The sequence below is a fragment of the Schistocerca piceifrons genome, chromosome 8 (assembly GCF_021461385.2).
Source record: "Schistocerca piceifrons isolate TAMUIC-IGC-003096 chromosome 8, iqSchPice1.1, whole genome shotgun sequence".
Lineage (NCBI taxonomy): Eukaryota > Metazoa > Arthropoda > Insecta > Orthoptera > Acrididae > Schistocerca > Schistocerca piceifrons.
Genome location: NC_060145.1, coordinates 322,528,859 through 322,550,491, shown reverse-complemented (window position 1 = coordinate 322,550,491; position 21,633 = coordinate 322,528,859). Strand labels below are relative to the sequence as shown.

Genomic DNA, 21,633 nt, shown 5'->3' with positions numbered 1-21,633 from the left:
AGTATTTTGTGGCGCCATCCTCATCACCTGCTATGCGGAAAACTGTCGGCTTTTGACACATCAAATGATTTTTGGCGTTCATTGTTTTCTCGGGATCATTTGGTATTTTGTAATTCAGGGAACGTTTGAATCTAGCATCGATCCGTAGCGTGGCTAAAAAGCATTACTATCTAAATTGCTTACGGCGAGTTTCTCCGTGTTACAGGCTCGGTGCAATGTGGAAATCAATGACCAAGGCCGACAAGGACCAGTACTTCGCCCAAGCTAGGCAAGTGGACGCTGAACACAAGCGGAAGTACCCGAGTGAGTACACACTTCCATTATATAATATTTCACAGCTTTTCCGTAGTGGGGCTGGGTAACATGGCCATTCAGATTGCGTTCCTTACAATTCAAGTATGTATTTTAGATACTGGTGCCCAGTCTTATCGTTTTAACAGCGTAGCACTGCTGTTAATGGAGTACGTGACTTGGAATTCACCGGTATTTGAGATGTTATTTAAGTAATCTGGTAAGACTTTTCTGACGGGTATTTTGAAGGAAACTTGTTTGCCGTTGATCTACTTCGAGAAATGTTGACTTGGATCTCGTTACAGTACCCGTTTATTTATATGTTCAATGAATCACGCAGTTACTGTTAGCTATTTTAAATGTTGACTCTGCCCGTAGAACAAAACCGTTAACGTCTCCATGCTCCAAAATAACAACTCTGAAGTTACTCAGTTCAAGAAAGTAACTCTTTGACATTTTAACGATTCCGGGATCAAGTGGCGAAAATCAAAGTATATCAATGTTTTGTCGTTGATGATACACTAATAAAATCCAGAGATTCCGTTGATGTTTAATATAGAAATCAGGTATCGTAATTATTCACAAGATCTGTAGTAGCGTTAACGATTGCCGGGTAGAGTGTTAGAAATTAGTGTGTTAATTTTTTGTCTTTGAAGATAAGCTAATCATATACACTGCCTTCGTCGATGCTTGATTTAGAAGTTCGCAATCGGAATTTTTCACAAGATCTGTATTTGGAGTCATCAGACTGTGTCAACGACTGCAGAGTAAATTGGCAGAAATCAATGCATGTTAATTGTTTGCCCCTGAAGATTCGCTAAGCAAATCCACGGCTTACGTTGATTTTTGGGTTGAGTGGACCAGCGGCCGTCTTGGAGAAACTGGAACAAGGAGGAAATCCCATCCCCCATCTGGGATGAACCTACGACCACCGGGACTGGAGTCTAGCACTCTACACGTTTCACCATCACAGCTACAAATGTGACATATTATGTATGCATCGTGAATTTGATTACACGATTGATGATTAACCACAGGAAATAGTCAGAACCACTCTTCTTCTAGGATCCTGCCGATTCTACAGCCGACTGGGTTTCTCAGGCTTGCCTGTCAGAGTGTGTGCTCCACCTCTAATGATCTCAATGATTATGAAACGTGGCACTATAGCTTCCCTCTCCCTCTCTTCCGTGGGTCAGCCATTCTCATAACCATATCAATGGCCCAATTTCAAGCACAGAAACCTTTGCTTCTCGTAGGCCTCGTCTCTATGAGCGTGACGTCACAACCGTTTCCGTTTGTAACATTGCGGGAAAATATTGCGAATTGTGATTTGAGAAGCGTTACTTTCAAGTAAATTTCCTTTTACGCAAGATGAATTACATTACATGTGAGAATGTGAGATGAATTTCGTAAATCACGGAGCGTTAGACTCTCATTCAAAACTTAACACTGAGGACTAGCCACTCGAAAAAATATATTTTGCTGGTGCATTCGTGTTTGATATATCTCAAAGGGTGACGAACCCTAAAAAAGGACCAAATTTCAATGTTAATTTTCATATTTATTTTAGTTCTTTCAAGGATTACAAATTATGCAATAACGATGACAAAAAGTGTTATTATCCTTAAAAAAAAGTGTGAAGCGATTTTCCGAGCAACTGCTCACATAGTTGGCTTTTCCATGGAAAGGAAGTAGTGCTCAACGGGACTTGTTCTCAGCAGGCAACCGAAGAAGTGTTAGGTGCACGGACTGAAATTTGTAATCGTGCTTGTCGGAAATATTCAACTGCTGCAGTTTAAGCTGTGTTCGTAGGACTCTGCCTATCACGCCCTCGGAAGTACCAGGAAAATATTTTTGTCAATCTATTATATGTGAAAGCTTTTCTTGTAAGTATGCGGTATGTATTTTAATTTAAACCATTAACTTTTACTATTTGTGTGATCGCGCTACTTCCGTAGTCGATTTTGTATTTTGCAGTTAAGTGGCATGTTTGAAGCATAGAAATGCTGTCTCCGTTGCATACAGTGAGAAGCAGATTTGATGTCGGCAAAGGTGGTTCGCCAATTTTTTCACTTGCATCTAGGTTAAACAACGTAACAGAAGCTCCAGTATATTGACACTGTACCACACAAGCGGCTTGTAGTCAAATTGCGTGCTTATGGAATATTGTCTGAGTTATGTCACTGGATTTGTGATTTCCTGTCAGAGAGGTCACAGTTCGTAGTAATTGCCGGAAAGTCATAGAGTAAAACAGAAGTGATTTCTGGCGTTCCACAAGGTAGTGTTATAGGCCCTTTGCTATTCCTTATGTATATAAACAATTTGGAAGACAATCTGAGCAGCCGTCTTAGGTTGTTTGCAGACGACGCTGTCGTTTATCGACTAATAAAATCATCAGAAGATCAAAACAAATTGCAAAACGATTTAGAAAAGTTATCAGAATGGTGCGAAAATTGGCAGTTGACCCTAAATAACAAAAAGTGTGAGGTCATCTACATGAGTGCTAAAAGGAATTCGTTAAACTTCGGTTACACGCTAAATCAGTCTAATCTAAAAGCCTTAAATTCAACTTAGACAAACGTGTGGTTCCTGAAGAGGGGCAGCAGCCTTTTCAGTAGTTGCAAGGGCAACAGTCTGGATGATTGACTGATCTGGCCTTGTAACAATAACCAAAACGGCCTTGCTGTGCTGGTACTGCGAACGGCTGAAAGCAAGGGGAAACTACAGCCGTAATTTTTCCCGAGGGCATGCAGCTTTACTGTATGATTACATGATGATGGCGTCCTCTTGGGTAAAATATTCCGGAGGTAAAATAGTCCCCCATTCGGATCTCCGGGCGGGGACTACTCAGGAGGATGTCGTTATCAGGAGAAAGAAAACTGGCATTCTACGGATCGGAGCGTGGAATGTCAGATCCCTTAATCGGGCAGGTAGGTTAGAAAATTTAAAAAGGGAAATGGATAGGTTGAAGTTAGATATAGTGGGAATTAGTGAAGATCGGTGGCAGGAGGAACAAGACTTCTGGTCAGGTGACTACAGGGTTATAAACACAAAATCAAATAGGGGTAATGCAGGAGTAGGTTTAATAATGAATAGGAAAATAGGAATGCGGGTAAGCTACTACAAACAGCATAGTGAACGCATTATTGTGGCCAAGATAGATACGAAGCCCACGCCTACTACAGTAGTACAAGTTTATATGCCAACTAGCTCTGCAGATGACGAAGAAATTGAAGAAATGTATGATGAAATAAAAGAAATTATTCAGATTGTGAAGGGAGACGAAAATTTAATAGTCATGGGTGACTGGAATTCGAGTGTAGCAAAAGGGAGAGAAGGAAACATAGTAGGTGAATATGGATTGGGGGACAGAAATGAAAGAGGAAGCCGCCTGGTAGAATTTTGCACAGAGCACAACATAATCATAACTAACACTTGGTTTAAGAATCATGAAAGAAGGTTGTATACATGGAAGAACCCTGGAGATACTAAAAGGTATCAGATAGATTATATAATGGTAAGACAGAGATTTAGGAACCAGGTTTTAAATTGTAAGACATTTCCAGGGGCAGATGTGGACTCTGACCACAATTTATTGGTTATGACCTGTAGATTAAAACTGAAGAAACTGCAAAAAGGTGGGAATTTAAGGAGATGGGACCTGGATAAACTAAAAGAACCATAGGTTGTACAGAGATTCAGGGAGAGCATAAGGGAGCAATTGACAGGAATGGGGGAAATAAATACAGTAGAAGAAGAATGGGTAGCTTTGAGGGATGAAGTAGTGAAGGCAGCAGAGGATCAAGTAGGTAAAAAGACGAGGGCTAGTAGAAATCCTTGGGTAACAGAAGAAATATTGAATTTAATTGATGAAAGGAGAAAATATAAAAATGCAGTAAGTGAAACAGGCAAAAAGGAATACAAACGTCTCAAAAATGAGATCGACAGGAAGTGCAAAATGGCTAAGCAGGAATGGCTAGAGGACAAATGTAAGGATGTAGAGGCCCATCTCACTAGGGGTAAGATAGATACCGCCTACAGGAAAATTAAAGAGACCTTTGGAGATAAGAGAATGACTTGTATGAATATCAAGAGTTCAGATGGAAACCCAGTTCTAAGCAAAGAAGGGAAAGCAGAAAGGTGGAAGGAGTATATAGAGGGTCTATACAAGGGCGATGTACTTGAGGACAATATTATGGAAATGGAAAAGGATGTAGATGAAGATGAAATTGGAGATACGATACTGCGTGAAGAGTTTGATAGAGCACTGAAAGACCTGAGTCGAAACAAGGCCCCCGGAGTAGACAATATTCCATTGGAACTACTGACGGCCGTGGGAGAGCCAGTCCTGACAAAACTCTACCATCTGGTGAGCAAGATGTATGAAACAGGCGAAATACCCTCAGACTTCAAGAAGAATATAATAATTCCAATCCCAAAGAAAGCAGGTGTTGACAGATGTGAAAATTACCGAACTATCAGCTCAATAAGTCACAGCTGCAAAATACTAACACGAATTCTTTACAGACGAATGGAAAAACAAGTAGAAGCCAACCTCGGGGAAGATCAGTTTGGATTCCGTAGAAACACTGGAACACGTGAGGCAATACTGACCTTACGACTTATCTTAGAAGAAAGATTAAGGAAAGGCAAACCTACGTTTCTAGCATTTGTAGACTTAGAGAAAGCTTTTGACAGTGTTGACTGGAATACTCTCTTTCAAATTCTAAAGGTGGCAGGGGTAAAATACAGGGAGCGAAAGGCTATTTACAATTTGTACAGAAACCAGATGGCAGTTATAAGAGTCGAGGGACATGAAAGGGAAGCAGTGGTTGGGAAGGGAGTAAGACACGGTTGTAGCCCGTCCCCGATGTTGTTCAATCTGTATATTGAGCAAGCAGTAAAGGAAACAAAAGAAAAATTCGGAGTAGGTATTAAAATTCATGGAGAAGAAATAAAAACTTTGAGGTTCGCCGATGACATTGTAATTCTGTCAGAGACAGCAAAGGACTTGGAAGAGCAGTTGAATGGAATGGACAGTGTCTTGAAAGGAGGATATAAGATGAACATCAACAAAAGCAAAACAAGGATAATGGAATGTAGTCTAATTAAGTCGGGTGATGCTGAGGGAATTAGATTAGGAAATGAGGCACTTAAAGTAGTAAAGGAGTTTTGCTATTTGGGGAGCAAAATAACTGATGATGGTCGAAGTAGAGAGGATATAAAATGTAGGCTGGCAATGGCAAGGAAAGCGTTTCTGAAGAAGAGAAATTTGTTAACATCCAGTATTGATTTAAGTGTCAGGAAGTCATTTCTGAAAGTATTCGTATGGAGTGTAGCCATGTATGGAAGTGAAACATGGACGATAAATAGTTTGGACAAGAAGAGAATAGAAGCTTTCGAAATGTGGTGCTACAGAAGAATGCTGAAGATTAGATGGGTAGATCACATAACTAATGAGGAAGTATTGAATAGGATTGGGGAGAAGAGAAGTTTGTGGCACAACTTGACCAGAAGAAGGGATCGGTTGGTAGGACATGTTCTGAGGCATCAAGGGATCACCAATTTAGTATTGGAGGGCAGCGTGGAGGGTAAAAATCGTAGGGGGAGACCAAGAGATGAATACACTAAGCAGATTCAGAAGGATGTAGGTTGCAGTAGGTATTGGGAGATGAAAAAGCTTGCACAGGATAGAGTAGCATGGAGAGCTGCATCAAGCCAGTCTCAGGACTGAGGACCACAACAACAACAACCTAGGAATTACAATTACGAACAACTTAAATTGGAAGGAACACACAGAAAATGTTGTGGGGAAAGCTAACCAAAGACTGCGTTTTATTGGCCGCACATCATGTAACACATCTACTAAGGAGACTGCCTACACTACGCTTGTCCGTCCACTTTTAGAATACCGCTGCGCGGTGTGGGATCCTTACCAGATAGGACTGACGGAGTACAGCAAAAAAGTTCAAAGAGGGGCATCACGTTTTGTATTAACGCGAAATATGGGAGAGAGTGTCACAGAAATGATACAGGATTTGGGCTGGACATCATTAAAAGAAAGGAGTTTTTCGTTGCGACGGAATCTTCTCACGAGATTCTAATCACCAACTTTCTCCTCAGAATGCGAAAATATTTTGTTGACATCGATCTACATAGGGTGAAACGATCACCTCGATAAAATAAGGGAAATCAGAGCTTATACGGAAGGATATAGGTTTTCGTTCTTTGCGCGTGCTATACGAGATTGGAATAATAGAGAATTGTGAAGGTAGTTCGATGAACCATCTGCCAGGCACTTAAATGTGATTTGCGGAGTATCCATGTAGATGTAGATTGTTGAAAAGGCACTGACTAGTTACAAATTTTCAATGCAGTCCACAGTTTTCAGTGTGCTCTCTAAATGCAAATGTTCGTTCTGTGTTGTAAAAAACTATTGTCTGTTTTCACACGCGCACTAGAGCGCTTTCGTGAATTTTAAGATTGGGAGAGCCTTTTTGAAGTGTGTGGGATTTGCCTTGAACTCTTGTGTGTGCGTCTTCTGCGTCTTCGATTGTTTCATTTTTAGCAGAATGGGGAGCAGAATCTGAATACGAAATGGCATTTATGTATTTCCATCTGTTCCTTCTTTACGTTATATCCCCGTGAAAAGGAGGAGGGCTTTCTACCTTTTACAGGCAGATCGATTTGGTATATCAGGTGCGATTATAAAAATTGCATTAAGCTTGTCTGAAGAAGCAATTCTTCTGATGATGAGTGACGTAGGAATACACATCTGCCTTTACTGTGAGGGAACCTGAAGCAGTGGAATTAGCTTTGCACCGGCGTGGCTAATGCTTTATGCAGTTGTGTGTCCGGCCTTGTTTATGCGGTGCTGATCGGCGAATGCTGGGGCCGTTGGTATGGCTGGGGCACGGTATGTCACAAGTGAAGCAATAACTGGTAGACAGAAATCTTGCTTTGCTAAATCTTGAGCTTTACGTTCATCTACAACTTTACTGAGGCTAGAATTGCGATGCTTTAGAATTTCGGCCCCCAATCTCCGATCTAATAGATTCTTAATAATAGCATCGCGAAGCATTTCATCTTGGCAAGTTGCGCCACTGATGCAAGTTAAATTTACAGTCTCGACCCATACCCTGCAATCCCGCAATCCATTCTTTATAGAACTGATCACTATGACGTTGTATACAGAAAAATTTATAATTTTCAGCAGCAACATGTATTTGACTTTCGAATAATTCAATCTTTCAATTATGATCTCGTAGGATTGGTTTGGGGATCACTGAGCGAAAATAATTTCAGTAATAGCTGGTATGTATAAACTCACTCACATGAAAAGAAAAATGCTGGAGTGATTCATCTGTGACTTTCTGGCGTCTAAGTGTTGATGCAGCTGTGTTATGTACTCACTCCATGTTTCCTTCTTCTCATTATTATCAGAAGGGCAGAGGTAGCAGTTGAACTCCGTCTTTAACTTCTGATGCGTTTTGCAGTTGGGCTGCTTGCCAGACAAGAAAATATTGTCAGCAGGTCTGTTATTTGTTGCCTCTGAAACTAAAGAGATGTTAGGCGCTGCTCAACACTTAGATATTGCTCTCCTCAGTTTGCCATAATGTCTTAAAATCTTAACTTAAATATTTCAGCTTACATATATCAACTCAATATGTAGTAGAAAGAAAGAACAGGGTGTATACGACCCCGGACAACCGGGAGATCCGGGAAAAACCCGGGAATTTTTTCATCCGGGAAAAAACCGGGAAAAACCCGGGATATTTTTAGAATTCCGGGAATTTTTCATTGTTTTAGTTTTCAGTTAAATTTTTTGTAATTTTGACTGGTAAGAACCGATACTCTAACAAAGGATATTACTGTATTCCAATGTTGCAGAATAATACTTCAACAATAAAACATAAACGAGAGAAAAAAACGAAAATAACTTAAATTGCAAAGGAAATGCGCCATATACAACAACGACACACAGTGCTCATGCAGGCGTCTGCCAATTGAAAATGTGTCAAAGGCTTTAAGAAGACTATGCAGTGCTTCATAACAACAAATTGCCTCCAATAAGCGTGTAGTCGCAACTGTTTACATTCGATTTGTTTTAGCAGTTACTCGCGGGCTCATGCGCATGCGCAGTTGAGTTTCGTTTGAGTAGTAGATTCTCCCGCCTCTGGCTACAGGAATGTGGCTGTTGGCTGTGCAAGCAGTCGCAGCAAGCAGCTAGATGCTACCGGCAAAAGGGAGCGCCAAATTCATATTCTTGAGGAAAAAAACTTGTTTCACAAAGCGTCTAGCATCCAGCGCACGTTTGTCTATCGATTATTCATGTGATTTTGAAACGCTTTACCTTTGGTTTTTGAACATTTTTGAACACATTTTAAGTTGATTTCTGAATGAATCATAAGTTGACTTTTGAATGCATGCATAGTCCACGTGATGTCTCTGTCAGGAGAATCTTAGTCGCATCTAGAAATGAACTTTCCGCAGACAAAAGGGGACGGGGCTATACGGATGAATGCCAATCGCTGTCTGATTATGTGGTTTATTGGGTTTGCGAATGATCAGCATTGTTATAATTACTAGTGAAATCCATAGATTCGGACTACCCAAATGGAAATAAACGACTGTCAGGAATAACAGGTGAGAAAGTTTACGTATTATCTTCTCGGTGTATCCAAGGAAATGAAATTTTGACAGAAAATTTTTGGCCGGATTGCTACACTAGTAAGGACCAGTAGTACAGTCCCCGGCTAGCAGCCGCGAAGTTCTATTCTGGAAGTAACGCGGAAAACGTGCTGTTCGAACACGTAACAACGCCTAACCGGAAAATAATCGCGGGTTAACTAAACCTGTGAGTCTGTCAGGGTTAGTGAAGTTAATCGGCGAACAAATTTTGACAGTGGCAGCAATAGCTACAGAATTGGTGATGATGACAAGATTGTTTGTTAGGACGAGGAAGGAGAAGAAACGGGAACATCACACAAATTATGGAAAATAAGACGATTCCAAATTTATATAAAAATTTCGTAATACTACTTTACGATCTCATGCTTAAGAAGCTGGTGCGTGTGAATGAAATGTGAAACTATTTCCTAACATAAAGCTTTTTGCTTGTACTCGGCGTAATAGACATTTGATATTGGTTCTTGGATTATATTCTGTCGTATTATAAAAATGGCCATTTGTGCCAGTCTCGTTTATTTGGTGTGTTACAAAATTGCTGCCACATTAGAAAGGCCTATTTTGTTTTATCTAGCAGACAGTGACAAAATAGACGTAATCAGATCGAGAAACCACACCAGTCTTGGGTATTATTTGTATTAACAGCCTTTTCAGTATTAGATAACGACATTTCGATTTTTCATGTAGCAAAACGTTTGACAAACTTTGATGAGGTAATAGATTCTTTCGCAGAAGGAAAGCACGCCATGTAAAGCTGTAGCAAGATTAGAGAGAAAAAAAATGCTAGGACCTATGATTTGAAGAAATGTGTAATTTCTTGCTCATCTCTTGTCAGTATTGGTTTTATGTATCCTATATTTAATTTTATGTCACACGAAACAGCAAGTTATTAACTAGTAGGCAATAAAGAGTTCAGATTTTCTGCAGAGTTCTTGTTCTCTCGATTACAAATAATCCCATCCGCTATTAATTGCGATATTCTTTTTAAAGAGGGGAAGGCTGTCAAACCGGCCGACTGGGAGCAGGAGAGGCACCACAGGACATTTCAATTTCCACCTCCTGAATATAGTTTGGACGTGCGGTAGAAAAATGTTTTATGAAGAGGCGTGGCCTGCACTTTGGCATACTTAAGACCAAATAATATGTCTCACATTTCCTCGAATACATATGTTTTATGTTTCAGACATTTCAGGAAGATGTGCGCTACAAGATGAACATATTTTGAAAATTCGATTTTTTTTTTTTTTTTTAATATTGACTCGCAAATGTCGTAGATCCGGGGCTGATGCGCAGAGCAGTCTTGAGTTATAGTGGGTTGTCTCCACATGACCCGTGTTTACATTTAGTGATTTTGCTGTTTCCCCTTCGTTTACTCTCACTTCAAATGAAAACAAAATGGGTATCTGTGGCCGGGAGCTATCAAGTGAATTAAAACACATTCACATAATTACGGAAGGCTGAAATATGTCATTAGTTTCAGATTTTATTTAGTTTCCACCTTTCTGACAGTCAACCATTAATCGCCTTGCGGAGCAATGAAGTTATTTTTGTCTGTTTGCGAAACAAATTTGACTTTTGTTACCTTTTTCTGCAGAGGCAGTTCAATGTATTTGAATCGAAATGTTTAATTTCATAGTACTGGCTAGTTTCAATTGTTCGCTGCATTTCAAGTGCACGTTTTCATTTTCTAGCACGTATGGCATTATGTCATAATAAAGAACCAAACATGATATAATACAGTACTGGTGCTTCAGGGAAAATTACATCCCGAAAACCACACTGAAAAGCTTAATATCAGGTCGAGGTCTACTTCATTGGGAATCTGGACATACGAAAGTGGACATTTTAGTTTTGTTCACGAAATTCCGATGCTCTTGGAGTATCTTCTGACGTCTTGTTTCTTTTATGACATAATGTATGATCTTTCAAAATTTTACGGGCTTCCTACGTCATAGTAGCTACCCAAGCGCGGTGTCGCCTGTTATCTGCTGGCAACTGCTGAAACGAACCCATTTCTTACAGGTCGCGGGAAAATGTTGCGAGTAGTGGTTTGAAAGGCGTTACTTTCAAAGTGAATATCCTTTTACGTAAGTTGAACTATGTGCAATAATGTACCATAAATTTATTAAATCACAGAGCGTTTGACTCTCATTTAAAAATCAACTCTTTGATGACGAGCCATTTAGAAGAATTTCGAACCCTGAAGATCAAACATGTATGTCATTATTAAAAATTTTACTATCACATTTGTGTGTTATATCTCAAAGTGTAACACGCGCAGAAAAGATGAACAGCATATGCGAAAGCTTATCTTCTCTTGCAGCTTGAGACCAATATTATATATGAAAACTTTGCTTTTCTTGCAGTATCACTATGTATATTAATTTAAACTATTAACTTTCCTTGTGTCGTGTGTTTGTGCTACTTAACAGTGATGTTGCTGTTGGCTGACATCACGTGTCCTATGCTCTGAACATACGCGTCATCGGCTGGCGAGATCACGTGACATGAGCTAAGAACGGCTTACAAAAGCGCATCGAAATCTCGAGTTCAATGATTCGGAAAGTAACACACGGTGTTTGGTGGAATTCCAATGTATACTTTCATAATATGAAAATACGCAGTGTACGTGTTGCTGCACGTCAAAGATATTTCCAGAACGTGTCTTTTTCCCTGAGTTTCGTTTTCTAAAGTGCCGGGAAATTGTACGCTCGTGTATAAAACCAAGGATTGATAAGGGACAATATACTGTCACCCGGGAGAAAGTGTATTTTTAACCGGGAAATCCGGGATATTTTTGCTTGTCCACGTAGACACCCTGAAGAAAAGTTGCCCTTCTCTGGTATCAAAAACTCCATGTTCCACTAATCCCTTCCCCGTCGCCAATAAGTTGTAACTCCATTTTCACGCTTTTTGGTGGATACAGAAGCAACAAACAGATGCGGTTCGTAGACACAGAATTCAGATATTAATTTATTCTTCATCTGATATCAAACAGTAAAAGTGAGACGTAACTTTGATCGCTGTAGTTGCAGTGTCAGTTGCTAACAGTAGATGTTGAGATACATACAGACACAAAACTTTGCAGTTCACTCAGTCTTCAATACAATGACTATTCCGTAGCCCTGACTGCTGTGAAAGTCAGTAAATGTTATGAAATGGCAAACACATAAAAAGAGCTCTGTGTTTTTTTTCACTATTGTTGTTTCATCTACCCATGCCCCTTACGGGCAGGGGGGTGGGCTGTCAGCCATACAGGCAATGCAATCTTCTGCCAATTGATAATATAAGATAAAAGAAAAGAAAAACAAGAAATACATAATGGAGGTATTTACATTTAATTTAAAAACTTTTGATGGGGAAAAATAAAATGGAAGTTTTTAGATGTATGGCACATGACTTCTTACATTGATAGATAAAAAGCGCAACAATGAAAGGTAAAATGAAACACAATAGTGCACATATGAAACATGTGCCAGAACATTGATATTTAAAAGAAGCACTTTCCTGTCACAAGAAACTGGAAGGGCCTGCCATTGTATAGGGAGTCGTTGGTGAGGGGAAAAGGTTGGCCAGTGAGGAGGGTAGGAATGTGGTGGTACAAGGATGGAGGACCGGTGCATAGCAGCAATGGTGTAGGAGTGGCTGTTGGGACGGAAGAAGGGGTGAGGTAGATGGAGGAATTGGTGACACTGGTAGTTGCTGGGAAAAGTTTGGTGGTGAAAGGAAAGCAAATGAGGAAAAAGGTGCTAAGGAAATGTGGGGAGGGGAGGATGAGAAAGACCTGATGGATGGGGTGGACCTATAGCTGATAGGATGGGTGGAGTTCATGATCTGGGAGGGGAGATGGTTGATGTTTCTGTGGGAGAGCATGTGGAGGATGTGTAAGTGGAGGGTTGGTGGGATGTGTTGATAAAGCATATGAGGACTGGACTGGAAAATAGACGATAAACTACAGGATTATTGGAATCGAGTATGCAAATATTGTAGATTGTTTGGAGGTCTTAATTGTGAGTGAGCAGAGGTGGGTATTTAGTGAGTTGGTAAAGGATCTTTGTGAGAGATGGTAAACAGATGCAGAAAGTGACCCAAAGTGCACGGCATTCTGGAATCTGGAGGGTACTTTTAGTCTATTGTAGGCTTTCTTTTGGATGGATAACAGGTGGGGCTTACACGTTAGCTGCCAGTCGATTGTTAGTCCAAGATATTTTAGTGTATTACTTAGCTGGATGGGGTAGTTATAAGTGGTAGAAGTAATGGCTATGGAAGGTGCAGGTGGGGCATAATATAATTATTGTCAATCTTGAGGAGCCATTGCTTACACCTGGAATTAACTTATTAACGTAGGTTTGGAGGAATCGTTGGAATTTCTGGAGTTTAGGACAGAGAACGAGGAATGCAGTGCCATCAGCATACGAGGAAGGTGGACTGGTGGAGACACTTTCGGTGTATTGGCCCTATAGTGGAGATAGAGGAGAGATGACAGAGTCTTCCGGCATGCCTGAAGTGGGATGGAACGTGTGGGAGTTGGTGTTGTTAATGGTGACAAAGGATGGACGATTAGAGAGGAAGCATGCAATAAAAAGAACATAATTAGGTGAAAGTGCATAAGTATGGAGTTTGAAAAGGAGACCAAAATGCCATACACAGTCATAGGCTTTTAATAAGTTGATGGAGACAAAGTAGGGGATTTATAGACGTTGAGCTACAGGAAATGGGTGAGGTGCAGGATCAGGTCAGCAGAACAGAAGGTAGGAAGGAAACCATACTGGTTGATGGGAAGCAAGTGGTGTTAGTTCTGATGTTAATGGATACGTCAGGAGCATGATGTGACTCTGTATTTGCCAGGGGCGAATGACTGTGTCTTGGTCTTGAGTCCTTAGGAAGGAGCAATATAGGCGATAGGATTCTTGAATAAGGAATAGGGCTTATGAGGGGAGAGTGGGGCGATGGGGATATATGGCCTTGGTAAGGATGTAGGTAGCTATTTCGTTGGACAAGGTGTGCTGCAGGAAGGCCATATCATGCGAGATATTGTCGGGTTGCTGGAAGGTTAGGGGTTGGCTTCCAGTCTAGATATCTGTGGATGCCTAGTAGACATTCCAGTTGGCACGGGAGTAGGCGTCCTTTCAGATAGGACATGGGATGGAGTGTATGGGAATAAGGTTGTGCTTAGTAGATGGTGTGGACAACAGATAGGTGGTCACCTCCAACTGGATCAATTTCTTGAGGCAATGAGGCGCCCAAGAAAGCTGGGCGATGTGGGGATGACATCTGGGGTGGTGTTGCTTTGAGGATAGGTGTGCTGTGGAATGAGGACTGCATCACCTGTGAGGAAATTTGCAAACTGACGCCACTGGTGGAGTTCTGCAGTGGATCTACTATGGATGTTGAGGTCAGTGAAAATAATGTAGATGGAAAATGTATGGTCAGTGTTGTTGAGGAAATGATAGAGGATGGGATTATTCGGTCAGATGTATATAGTAGAACAGGTAACAGTTAGGGTTTTGAAGAAGAAGCTAAGATAAGGTGTTTGATGGGATTACTGAGAGAGGGTTGTGGCCAAGCAGGAATGTTTTTGTGGCGGCCGATTGCAATTCCATCTCTGGCCAGAGAAAGTGGGTTACCTATACAGTGAAGGGTATATGGAGCAATTCGGATGGTATGATATTGTTCGAAAACTATTTCATTAAGGATGAAGATATCGACATTGTCTTGCATCAGAGATGCATGAAAAGAGGTTTGTTGGTGGGTAGGGAGTGGATAGAGTGGTATAGGATACTGTGTTGCTGTTACGTATGATGCGGGCTTAGGGAGTGGTTTCTGTGTGTGACAGGGTGGAGAGGTTTTAATAAGGGTGTTGTTATGGGCGAAAATGAAGTGACTTGGTCTTGGGAGTTGGCCTTGGTATTGAGTTGAAAAGCAGAGCAGGCAGCAAGAGAAATTTGCTGTAGGGTATGTGGTCATTGGAAGGAGTGGATATTTTGGAGGACAGTGGTGAGGAATCTGGTGATGTCTGTAGCAGTGAGAGTTGAGCAGAGAGAGTTATTGGGATGGATAAGATGATCAGTAGGAAGTATGGGTGTCAATCTTCGCTTGACAGGTGGGAGTTTAGCCTTGCACTTTGCAGGATTTGTAGGGTGGGAATCATTGTACGTTGTAGGTGTAGCAGGTTGGGACATTGAGAAACTGGGAGTCTTTATAGTGAGGACAGCTGGGGGATTATTACAATCGGGAGTGAGGTGAGCATTATAAACAAAGTATTTTCAGCAATAGTAGGATGAGGGTAAATTAGGTCTCCCTCTTTGAAGAGGTGATCGATGGAGGGGGCAGACTCTGTGAAGACTCGCAGGAGGTAGGTGGGAGCTGAGGCATTGTAGATATGGTGGGCTGTACAGATGTGTAAAGCAGGATGGGAATTGAGTTTGGAAACCACCTTCTCTGTCATGATCCCAGGGCTAATCGCGTCAGTGAAGGTAGAGGGGGAGGATAGTGGGGAGACTGGGGTTGTTGGCATAAGGGCCAAAGGTAGCACATGAGATTTTGAGGTGAAGGTTGTAGTAGAAGTTTGAATTCTTGGACTTGATAAGGACAGAACCTTGATGGGGATGACTTGAGGTCTGGGAATGTGAGGCATGTACTTCAATCGTCTTTCGAGAGTGAGGAATTTGGCAATTGGAAATTTGGGGTCGTGGTTGGACAGAAGGAAAGTGGAAACCTCGGGAGAGAATGAGGAGGGAGTGTTGTCCATGTGATGGATAGGATTGGGAGTTGTTTGTGGTCTTTTGGTTAAAGTGCTAGTAGTGGGTTCTGGGTTAGTGCGCTTCCATGTTTTCTTAGTCATTGTGGAATGGGATGGGCGTTGGGGAATTCGAGGAGGCAGGATGTGGCATGGTGCAGATCCTTGCAGTAGGCTTCAGTGTGTTCGGTCACTTGTTGGTTATGATGTGATTCCAGGCTTTACGACAGTAGCTAGACGAGTTGTTATTTTGACTGTAGTTGCAGGGGAGGTGATTGGTGTGGGAAATGTTGAAAGTTGGGGATAGGCAGAGGATGTGGTAGAAGATGTGGAGGAGGCAGGCAAAGGAAAAGGGATTGCGGATGGGGACGATACTGTTGGAAAGAGAGGGTGGAGGAAGTGCCTCCACATAATGATAGTGGGCGCAAAGGAGGAAGCGGTGTAAATGGAGGAGGTATCTGGAGTGACCTTTGTGGTTCAGTGGAATCAGGGGACAGAGGGTCGATGATAATTACATGGAGCAGAGCGTCGCCTGGATGGTGGAGGACTATGGCAGCGACGTTCGGTGTGATGACAGCGGATGAGGATGGTGGCGACGGCAGCGACGATGGCGAGTAGACTGCGACGGTGGCGCTGGCGGTGGCAGCGACGGCAACGAAGGAGCCGGAGAGACGCTGCTGCGACGATAGGAAGACAGCTGAACATGGCGGCGACAACAAAACGAGGACACGTGCAGATGAAAGTCTCTACGACACAAGCGAACTACGTACACACGCGGACGCAAAGCATAGGGGAAAGTAGACTCGCCGCTGGAGCTCCGGAGAGCGCCTGCTTGTATATCGTTGGCTGCGGCGTAAGCGTTCGTGGCAGCACCTTTATGTTGTAGGAAACGCGGTGGCTCGACTGGCGGTGCGCGTATTTTAAAGTGCGGTCGACCGGGTGGTGGCTGATACCGCAGCTTCCCAGGACCGACCTAGACTTCCATACGCCCTAGTGTCTACGTCCCAACTGTGCATGCATACAAATCGTATATTTCCGGCGCAGAAAGATACATTGTTCGGCTCGTCATATTGCCTTGCTTTGGCATGAAATACAGTAGGGCAGTGCCTGCATCTAACTACACAGACACTGTAAAGTACAGACTCCGCCCTACAGTACTCTAAAAAAATTCTCAAGAAAGCCGACTTTGCAATTTTACGAGCGTCTTTTATATCCCGCGGTGTGGTCTATTTTTTGTCAGCAGCGTGGCTGTGTTGTAGAATGCTCACCTCCTACGTAGGGGTGCTGTATTCGTTTGAAAGCTAATGCAAATTTCTAAGCAAAGTGCCATGTTCTGCGACTAATTTCGGGAACCATAAAACGCATGAGGATGGAAAAAAATCAGTAGCACTTGAGACTGGTAATTGCTGGTTCGAGTCACGTTTCGATCATTATCTTTTTCGTTTTTTTTCTGTTCGTACCGAATACCTACGTCATTTAAATACAAAATTCGTCAAATACATGCTAATTAAAAATGTAATGTCATTTTTATGAAAAACGCACGTCTTCTTGTTTCTAATTACGTGTCAAACAGAAATCAAGATTTCATTGCAAATATACTTTGTTAATTCGCTATCTTTTATAGAAGATTGTTAATAAAGGTTGTTTAAATAAAAAAATAATAATTTTTTTCATCTTTATGTATTTTATGCTTCACAGAAATGCTCATGGAACATGTACCTTTGTCCAAAAATTACCATGACTGGTTATCTAACACCGGTAGCCCACACCGCAGGTGAGCGTTCTAACAAAGCCGTACAGACCACCAGAAAAACGCCCTTATTTTGTACTATAAAGACGCCCAGAAAACCTAACGCCGGTTTTCTAGAGAATTTTTGAGAGTTGAACTAAACTGTTTGGGAAGACTGATATTTAAGTTCCAAACTTCATGTGCCATAAATACAAAAATAAAATAAAATAAAATAAATACAAAAAAGCATCATCTTTTCACTAGAGGCTATACAACTTGTCGTTTAATCAGCAAGTGCTGCAGGCCGATTCCATGATTACCCGAGCTACAGGCTGCTATTGAAGAACGTTTAGCCGGCCGCGGTGGTCTAGCGGTTCTAGGCGCTCAGTCATGAATCGCGCGACTGCTACGGTAGCAGGTTCGAATCCTGCCTCGGGCATGGCTGTGTGTGATGTCCTTAGGTTAGTTAGGTTTAAGTAGTTCTAAGTTCTAGGGGACTGATGACCTTAGATGTTAAGTCCCATAGTGCTCAGAGCCATTTGAACCATTTCTTCTTCATACCGCTATCCTTTGCCTTTTCTCGTGTCTCTAGAGTCTAGAGGGTCGGCATGTATTTAGATTTTGGCAGTGTTAGTGGTAGGGATGTTGCCAATACCAGTTGTCGCAATTAGGTTAATTTTCGATAACGGTTACAAATAACAACCAAATATAACTTATTCGTACTAAAACGCAGAAACAATATCCCTCCGCACATGGTCGGCACATAAGTAATTGCGGATGCGGTTATTTATCAGTGTAGCAGTCCTGGGGTTATTTATAACTTTCAGCAGCATCTGCTGAAATGTGCCATACTGTCATTCTGAGCTGACTAAGTGTATGTCACAATCTTGAGCTGGCTAGGTTTCCAGAATCATTCTCTTTATGATGTTTCAGAGATTATTGGTGTTTCATATCAGAAGGGGACCATGACCTAATGTGAAATGGTATCTAAGTTTCTTCAGAAAGTCAGCTGCAAAAGTATAGTCAATGGCAAATTTCATTGCGGTGTAAAATGTGAAATTTTTAAGCACTTATACGAGGGTTGGAACTTTAACAGTGGCAACTATTTATTTACAGCTGGTACAAAATAGATACGTGTTTCAAAGATTTACTGACCTTCAAAGTAACGACCAGCATTGTGTATAACCCGTTGTCAGCGATGTGGAAATCGTTGGATACTCTTAGCAATGCCAGTTGTGTTGACAGTTCGAACGGCGCGGTCTGTTGCCTTACGAATCTGTAGCAGTTCTGAAGCGAATGCCACTTTAAGTGGCGGTTGTGGAACCAGCAACATCGAAGATGAAGATTTTTTAATGTCTGTTACTCGGTCTAAAGAGAAGTCTAGTGGTGACACGTCTGCAGAAAGTAAAGCCCACAGTCTACTCAAAAGATTGTTAATCCGCTAATCTTTAATTCACGAAGTCGCCTTTCTGGGTATCAAGTTACTTTTAAAAAACGTTGACGAACTGTTTAACTTCGGTCAACTTCCTTGAAGTCCGTTAACCGTTTAATTTTATTATTTTATGACAAAATTATTTTATGACAAAAATGGGTTCCTGCTGTGCGCGGAAGCAATTTTCTCAAAAGTTCTGGTCATGTAAGTGTGTGTCTACGCCGGAGTGCGACGATTAATGTAAAGGCTGCGAGCTAGAATAACTACAGCCAATATTTTTAATTAATGGATTGATTGCGGTATTTCATCCGAATTTCCGGCTGACCTGGCAAGAAATGTATGACAACAGTCGAGTGGAGGTAGTAAGAAGACGAATGCAAATAGTCGTAGTTTGTAGAAGAAGCTTTGAGACTCGAAGCCGACGGTAGTTCAAAGGATAGACACTTTTAAGTGGCGGTTGTGGAACCAGCAACATCGAAGATGAAGATTTTTTAATGTCTGTTACTCGGTCTAAAGAGAAGTCTAGTGGTGGCACGTCTGCAGAAAGAAAAGCCCACAGTCTACTCAAAATGTAGCTGGTTATCATATCAAAAGACTCATTCAGCGAAGTCCGAGAGATGGCACCACCGGCGCGTATGGAGGTCGTGTTTAGTTAGTAGCATCTTTGGAAAGAACGCACACCAAGTTTCATCCATATTGGTGTATTTCTTTGTGTTTGGCATTCGTGTGAATCAAGGAAGTCGAGTGATCGTCAGAAAATGAGCGAAAAAGAATTTCGTGTGGTGATTAAACATTACTTTATAAAAGGCAAAATGCCTCACTAGACTAACGAGAGCCGGCCATGGTCGCAGTCCGGCTTTCGCCGCCGTGCAGTGCGGACGTGTTGTTGTTTCCGCCTGCGAAGTGCGCGCGCTCGCTGTTGTTTACATTTCAGCGGCCGTCACTTACGTGTTGCTTACGTGCACTAGAACCATGGCCAACCGTTTTCGAAAATCAACATTACGATTCAACTTCAGCAACGAATACGCACGACCAAAGGCCTTGGAAGTGGAACGCTTCCTAAGTGACGTTGCTAAGATCCCTGCTTCAGACATCTTGGGCATCCATTTGTCCATATTAAACAGTACTGTGTACGTCAAAGTCGTCAATGACGCGGTACGTGAAAGAATACTTCGTGACACCAATCATGGATTACGCTTTTGCCACGCCGACGGCAATGTCAGAGCCGTCACTGTCGACCATGCCGGCTTAGGAATGCGCACCATACCAGTTTTCGAACTCCCTTTCGAGCTTCCGGCGGAAGACGTTATCGCGGCTTTCCGCCCCTATGGCACTGTACATGGCCACACTGCCGAACGCTGGGCGCAATTCCAAACGTACCCCGTTCTTAACGGTGTACGGCAGATCACCATCTACCTCCATCGCCACGTGCCATCTTACCTGCAAATTAGCGGGTGCCGCGCGGTTGTCATATACGACGGCCAACCCAAGACCTGTTCCGGGTGCGGCAAAGAAGGCCACCTCAGATCTGAGTGTCTTCAGCGACGAATCACCCAATTGCCAGCCGCTACCGTGGCACCTCCAGCTCCGACGACGTTTTACCGATCACCTACGCATCGGCGCTCTCTTCACCTCCCACCGGCCGACGCCCATCGGACCATGTGACCCTTCCAGTTGCTACGGATACCGCCGGGGCCGACACGTCGCGCCCAAAGCCTGACGCTACTCCGGCGCCACTACCAACAGCGACGACTTCCGACACCCACACGCCTGAACACAAGGACGCCCCTTCATTTGACGTTCCCGCGACGGCCTTCCTCTCAGAGCGACGCGACTCCCTTCCGTCTTCCGACATGGAGGGACGAACCCGCAAACAACGTTCACCTAAGAGGCGCAAGAGGAGGCGCCGTACGTTCTCGGAACGAGACGGATCACCTCCCCCGGAGGCTCCAGAGGCCGCCCGACCCGACGAGGCCTCGGAGAACCTGCACGACGATACGAATGACGACAACATGACGCCGACTTTGGCTGTGTCGATGCCTACTCTACTGGCTCGCTCAGGTGCTCCTGAACCAATGGACTCCCGTTGCAACTGCCGCCGCGACGTCCTCCGCCCCTACGAGCGAAGTGGAACGTACGACCATCACAGCGACAGCGCCTTCAATGGTGTGGAGTGAGGACGTCGATGAGGACTCGGACCTCACGTTGGGGACAGAGTTACCCCAGACGGAAGCATCGTTACGCCGCTGATAACGCCGTCAGGTGGCGTACGGCACGACTCGCCGTTGCCTCGCCACTCTTCACCCTCTGCTGGTGGAGTTCCCCTCCACGGCGGGGTACGGCTCCAAACCTACCGAATAGCGACGATCAACACTAACACCATTAGCTCACCAGTGAAACTTCACCTGCTGCGAGAGATGATATGGGCGTCGGACGTCGATATCACACTACTACAGGAAGTACACTTGGCCACACTTCCAGACATCGCGGAATATAACACTTATCCTTCTCCTGGTGACCACCTGGGACGCGGCGTAGCCATCTACGCCGGAGAAGGCATTCCAGTGGCCGATATCACTTACCTTCCATCTGGCAGAGGCATGGCCGTCACCGTCATGGGGACGCGTATCGTCAACATTTACGCTCCGTCAGGTTCCACCCGCAGACGCGACAGGGCACTCTTCTATTCAGAAGAAATCGCTCCTTTGTTTCTTGGACGCTGCGACCATTACTTGCTTGGGGGCGACTTTAATT

At 43.0% G+C, this 21,633-nt stretch overlaps 1 protein-coding gene across 1 annotated transcript in view; it reads left to right on the top strand.

Annotated features, from left to right (window-relative positions):
- The window catches only part of LOC124712320 (transcription factor SOX-8-like), an 83,237-nt gene extending 62,181 nt beyond the window's left edge, over nt 1–21,056 (top strand). The window contains exons 3-4 of the mRNA XM_047242614.1: nt 206–303; nt 20,422–21,056. Coding sequence (XP_047098570.1) covers nt 206–303; nt 20,422–21,056 — 733 coding nt within the window. The remainder of the gene's footprint in view (nt 1–205; nt 304–20,421) is intronic.
- The last annotated feature ends 577 nt before the right edge of the window (nt 21,057–21,633 follow it).